Source organism: Plectrocnemia conspersa, unplaced genomic scaffold (assembly GCF_051122295.1).
Source record: "Plectrocnemia conspersa isolate PC_06_02 unplaced genomic scaffold, ASM5112229v1 ptg000009l, whole genome shotgun sequence".
NCBI lineage: Eukaryota > Metazoa > Arthropoda > Insecta > Trichoptera > Polycentropodidae > Plectrocnemia > Plectrocnemia conspersa.
The window spans coordinates 25,101,167-25,107,830 of NW_028277173.1; the positions used below are offsets into that span (position 1 = coordinate 25,101,167).

At 28.6% G+C, this 6,664-nt stretch overlaps 1 protein-coding gene across 3 annotated transcripts; it reads right to left on the bottom strand.

Moving 5' to 3' along the window:
- Positions 1-2,599: 2,599 nt before the first annotated feature.
- On the bottom strand, positions 2,600-5,637 carry LOC148232409 (uncharacterized). 3 transcript variants are annotated; one of them, XM_088191470.1, is made up of 5 exons: positions 5,572-5,637; positions 5,319-5,383; positions 5,178-5,253; positions 4,495-4,583; positions 2,600-4,420 (listed from the first exon to the last, which is right to left on the bottom strand). In XM_088191470.1, the coding sequence occupies exons 1-5, from the start codon at positions 5,588-5,590 to the stop codon at positions 2,942-2,944; spliced, it is 1,728 nt and encodes a 575-aa protein (XP_088047596.1). In that variant the 5' UTR covers positions 5,591-5,637; the 3' UTR covers positions 2,600-2,941. The 3 variants fall into 3 exon arrangements, with proteins under 3 accessions (XP_088047596.1, XP_088047597.1, XP_088047598.1); XM_088191471.1 differs by having other exon boundaries at positions 4,501-4,583; positions 5,572-5,631; XM_088191472.1 differs by having other exon boundaries at positions 4,490-4,583; positions 5,572-5,631.
- Between the last annotated feature and the right edge of the window lie 1,027 nt (positions 5,638-6,664).

Genomic DNA, 6,664 nt, shown 5'->3' on the forward strand with positions numbered 1-6,664 from the left:
GTGCTAACAACACTCAGCTATAATAGTTTCGCCAATGTTTCAAACATTGTAGTGGATTATATTGAGCTTAGACCATAAAAATGCAATGGGGCTTCGTTTTTACCCAGGCTTTATGCAGACTGCTTCCTATTGTCGTTAAGGATCCACATTACAAAAGGATCGCGAAATTAATCGTTTATGTTACACAAAAGAAACGCAGCACAAGCTTAGTGTAACTACTTATCAAGTAGTTCATTTTTGATTTGAGTAGTGAACGAAAACATTTTGTTTATTATATATTATTGGAAAACCATTAATTTGCATGCTTATGATTATATTTATTAAAATTGTTCACGATTATATTTAATAAAATGTTATTATTACTTCCGGTTTTATTATTTTGATTAAGATAATCTATAATTTTAATTAGTTGTTTATATCTATTTTATATATATTTGTACTATTTTAAAACAATATTATTTGAGGAAAATTTGAATGTACATGTATATCTATACTTTGTTCCATAAAACGAATTGCTTGTGCATTACAATAATAAAAAATGAGCATTAAATAAATTTATGTGTTAAATAAAAAATATTAGATTGAGCAATCTTTTATTTGTAGTGTTCACTAAAGCGAATTATTTGTGCATTAAAATATTAATAAATGAACATTAAAAAAATATTTCAATTATTGACTTGCATTATGTTAAGTTTGGGTTTAAAAAGCAAATGGACGTTTCACAACTGTTAGTGATGTTATATTTTCAATAATATTTTGGGGTCGTATTTATATATACATAGGTTTTATTATGGCCAAAACTTAGCGGCACTCTGGTAACACTGTCGTGACGTAGGCACATTCTCTTAACGGACCCGAAGTGGTTCGTTTTAGAGCACACTATAAATAAAATGTTGCTCAAATTAATATTTTTTATTTATAAGAAATATTGGCAATAAAATTATTCCCTGAAGCTAAAAATATGTAGTTGCCCTAAGATTTATTTACATCCACATTATTTTATCAAATTATAGTTCTATTTATACACATTATGCATAAATATTACAAAAATAAAATTCATTATCTATTAAATATTCCGAAATTAACAACTCGCACCTTTTAATTGTTGAGATAATAATTAATGACAAATAAGATATCATAAACAGATACAAAGTTAAAATTAATTTAGTGCTTACTTTTGTTGTCGTTTCGGTTGAGATTTCATAATTATAAAACCTGCCATATGATTAAACTTAACAAGATTTAGATGACTTGTCGAAATTTATATCGATGAGTCTCCCCTTAGCTCTTTTTTTCCTGGAAGTAGTTTGCTGTGGAAAATATAGTTACTACAACGATATGATTGACCATTCAGTTGGCCTAATTTGATATAAAAAACTTTTAATTTTCATTAAATCAATATTTAAAACAAATTAATCATAGTGTTGCGTGTAGGGATACGCGTGCTGGTCAGTTCTTAGGTCAATCCAAAAACACGTGTGCTGGTGTAAAAGTTTTATTGAGCTCGGCGTGGTCCGACCGCTTTGTAACGACGATCGGAGCCGACTGACGTCAAAATTGGGTGCTTTCCCGAACGCCGTATGACGGCGTTCGCGAACGCGTACAAACGGCGAAACGGGCGTCAACACATAGAATCAACATAAAAACGATTGAATTAAAATTACACACATAAAAACCCCTCTTACGAAATATGTTATTTCTTATGTATCTCACCATTTTTCTCATCTAAGTTTTAACCATCCTAGTACAGCAGTCGGTCTCTTACTGTTGTAAACAGGACTATGGAGTTGGAATCGTGGTATTTTAGGAAGAGTGAGAGTCGTAAAAATTCGACCGACTGACTTCTTTTTATAATTTTCTCTAACATATTGAATGTGCTGAAGAGCGCAGCATTTTCCGTGCTTAAAATAATCAAATCTGATTTAAGAGATTCCAATCACGGATGGAAAAGATTAAATTTAGATCTAGTATTATTAAAGATTAGATTAGTCAACCTGGCAAAATAAAACCAATGATATGTGCTTTTTCCATTGCGAGTATAAATATTAAATTTGTTATTTTTATTTATAAAAAATCGTTTTATTTAACACAAATATTTTATTTTTCTTAAGGTATATTATGTGTATCTTCGTACTTATTTTTTAAATATATAGTTATAATAAGTCGATAAATGTGAATTTAGTAAATGTGGCCTATTTCTGCTTAATGTTTTTTTTAAATCTTTTTATTTTTTTATATTTTAAAAATCGTTGACATAATTTTTGTTGCAATCAATTATATATGTTGGCAAAAATTAATCTAATTAAAATTGTTTAAATCGGATTCAGACCATAAGATTAGGTCGGAGTCGGTAAAATTTTAAACAATTTCACACCATTAGTTGTGAAGCTAGTTATATATGTATGTACATATATAACTGACAATAATAAAAATTAAAAAACAATATATTTATTTTATAGAATATTGAGATCCACTGAATTGATATCTAAAAAATAATCAATACAAAAAATATGTGTAAAAAAATATTATAAATCAATCAGTTCAAAAATACAATGAAAACCAAATAATAATAAAAAAGTGGTAAAACAAATTACCGAAATAAACGTTAAGAATCACTGATTTTTATTGCTATAATTTACTTTGTATACAATTTAAAATAATAATAATTACAATTAAAACTTAAAATTAAGTCTGTTCTATTTCATTTGATATAAAAGTAATTTTCTTTAAATTTATGGAGAGTAATTCTTAATATAAATATTACGATTTGTTGGTAATGGCGTACTGATATTTTATTATGGAAAGTGATAAAAAAATATAAGTTGATAAGGAAAAACATTGTGTTTTTATTTTAGCGCATACATGTTAAAGTGCATCGCTATGGATATGCATATGTGAAAGATAAGATTTTATTTTATATGTTTTATCACATTCATAGTCACTAACATCGCTGACTTTTCATATGTTTTGAAAGAATGGCTTTTGTTTTATAAGCTTTTCCACATTTTTCACATTTAAAATCACGAATATCGCTATGAGTTAATATATGATGTGAAAGAATAACTTTTGATTTAAATGATTTTCCACATTTCTCACATTCAAATTCACGAACATTGCTATGAGTTACCATATGATATGAAAGTTTGCATTTATATTTGAATGCTTGTCCACATTTTTTGCATTCAAAGTCACGAGTATTGCTATGAGTTTTCATATGATTTGTAAGATGGAGCTGACTTTTGAATGCTTTTCCACATTTTTCACATTCAAAGTCACGAACGTCACTATGGGTTATCATATGCGTTGAAAGGACTGTTTTACGTTTGAACGATTTTCCACAATTATCACATTCAAAGTCACAAACAGTTCTATGAGTTTTCATATGTAGTGAAAGAATGAATTTTGATTTGAATGATTTTCCACATTTTTCACATTTAAAATTAAGAACATCATTATGAGTTCTTGAATGCACTGAAAGTGTTTTTTTAGTTTTGAATGTTTTTCCACATTTTTCACATTCAAAGTCACGAATATCACTATGAGTTTTCATATGTTTAGAAAGATGGGAACGACCTTTAAATGCTTTTCCACATCTTTCACATTCAAATTCACACACGTCACTATGAGTTATCATATGTTTTGAAAGATCTGATTTTGTTCTGAATGCTTTTTGACATTTTTCACATTCAAAGTCACAAACATTATTATGAATTTGAATATGTAGTAAGAGATTGGGTTTTGTTTTGAATGCTTTTCTGCATTTTTCACATTTAAAATCTCGAATATCGCTATGAGTTATCATATGTTTCGAAAGATGGGAACGACCTATGAATGCTTTTCCACATTTTTCACATTTAAAGTCACGAATATCGCTATGTGTTTGTATATGACGAGAAAGATGGGATTTTATTTTAAATGCTTTTCCACATTTTTCACATTCCAAATCACAAACTTCATTATGAATTTGAATATGTAGCAAAAGATTGGGTTTTGTTTTGAAAGCTTTTCCGCATTTTTCACATTCAAAGCCAAAAACATCATTATGGGTTTGAATATGTAGTAAAAGATTGGGTTTCGCTTTGTATGCTTTTCCACATTTTTCACATTTAAATTTTCGAACATTGCTATGAGTTAACATATGATGTGAAAGAATGACTTTTGATTTGAACGCTTTTCCACATTTTACGCATTCAAACTCACAAACAGTTATATGAGTTTGCATATGTCGTAAAAGAATTGATTTTGATTTGAATGCTTTTTCGCATTTTTCACATTCAAAATTATAAACTTCGCTATGACTTATCATATGTTGTGTAAGATATTTTTTATATTTAAATATCTTTCCACATTTATCACATTTATTTTGATTAAAATCATCATGCATTGGTTGAACTCTGGAACATTCTTCTCTTTCTGGTTTCTAAAATTTAAATTTTATTCATTAGCTAAATAATAAATATTGAAATACCAATGACGTATTGAAATCCACTTGACTGTTACTTCTGTGATGTTGACAATTTGGTGAGATAAATCTTCCACCTCGATTGTATTCACCTTAAGTATATCTTTAACATCATGTAATTCTGAAATCATATAATAATCTTTAAATCAAATACTATATCAAAATGTGTCAATAGTTTTATATACATATATGTTACAATGATTTCATACTAGCAATGAAAGTATACTTTCAGTGGCGTTTTAAGCAATTCGCCAGTGGATATATATTATTATAGACGAAAATACCATTTCATTGGTATACGCCGGTGAAAGTATAAGTTTTGACAGGAATACCTTCGCGTCTTACATATAATATATATTCATTGAGTTATTCATGGGGTGTACAAAATGCAGACCAACGCTCGCTTGCTTGCACCAACCTGTCCTAGTTTTGGTCACATGATCGCTCTATAGTTTAATTTTGATCATCCTATATTTTTATTCTGACCATATTTTATTTTTATTCTGACCGTATGCTATTTCATTCTAACCATTTGATATTTATTCTGACTTTGAATAATATAATTATGACCAGGTTCACTGACCTTGAGCAGTGAATTTATAAATATATTGTGTGATATGCTTTCGTCGACTGAGTTGGCGAAAATATACTTCTACTAGTGAAAGTATACTTTCACTGAGGAATATGGATTTACTGTAACATACATACGTCATACCTATGTCGAGCTTATCATTTTCGTTGTCTATGTATTTATCATCGCTGCCATCGTATTCGATTTTTACATTTATTAACTTGAAAAGAAAACACTACTTAAGATCACATGCCTCATTTAATGTTACCCATTATGTTTCTTTACCTCGACTTTACATTGATTCGTATTAACGAAAGCAAACGTTCCTTCGTCGTTTTCTAAGCCAGCTTCTGCAAAGATTTAGTTAATATCTAATTCACTGGTAAAAATATGTATCTACATATGAAATGTATGTCATTGATGAAAAATACAATGTTTCGTTTTAAACTGATATTATCTACTTAAATAAATTGCGGGGAGAAATTCAATTAAATTTTTAATTGGTATCAGATAAATAATATAATAAAATGAATTATACCGATTTTGACAGACGCCATTGTAACCGTCTAGTTGACAGTTCATAGCTAAGGTTTGGTCTAAATACGACGAATTACCGATCAATGCTAAAGAATGCGAGAATTAAAAACTTTTCAGATTTAACTACTAGACTACTAATAAGCTGTTTGACTACCTGTTCGTAGTCGCTAAATTTACTTACACGCCTATGCTTTTAAAAAATATTTAAAAGATATAAAAAAATATAGTTTTATACTTTTCCCCAAGAAATAAAGGCTAACATTGACAGAATTTATTAACCGTTATCATCGTTGAATTGAATAAAAATGTTTATTGCATAAATACTAAGTAAATTTTAATTTTTGGTAAACTACAAAATTATGAATTAATAGTTATTAAGAGAAAATGTTCACTGCATGATTAATTTTATTAGAGAATATTTAATAGCAGATTATAGCACAGCGAAATTGGCACATTTATGTGGCTTACAAATTTAAGGCGCTTCGAAATCGTTCTAAGAAAAATGATTATATTTCGGAAATTCATGTGCATTTTGCCATAAAGCATTGGAGTTTACAACTACGTTTTTTTATCAAGTACAAAGTTTTACGATAATTGTTGTCACAGTCTAGTGTATGGCCTTTTTATATAAATTCGCCTTTTCCTATCAGTAAAAGCGGAACAAAATTAATGCTTACACAATATTTTTGTAATTAAGAGAAACCAAGAATAGCTTTTGAGAACATTTGTAGTTAATTTATTGTGCATTTTACACGTTTCAGAAAAAAATTAGCAAATTAATAAAATATTTTATAAGGCACTATAATTATTTTTATATAAACATGAAATTATTTTTGTCTTAAAGATTCATTCATTTTTCTTTGTACACAAAAATTGTACGTTCTGAAAAATATTATGTTTCCTTGACGGCACCCACATGCTAAGTGGTTAATGGTTTTTCAAGAAAAAATTGTAAATTTTTTGTACGTGTAAGATTTTCTATATAGGGGAGGGGGGTTTTTGAGGTTCTCGTTTTGAATCCAGACAAATTTGGTCAACCTACACTACGGGCAAAAGGAGCAGCGAGTCTCTTTGATGCGCGCCTAAAAACCGAC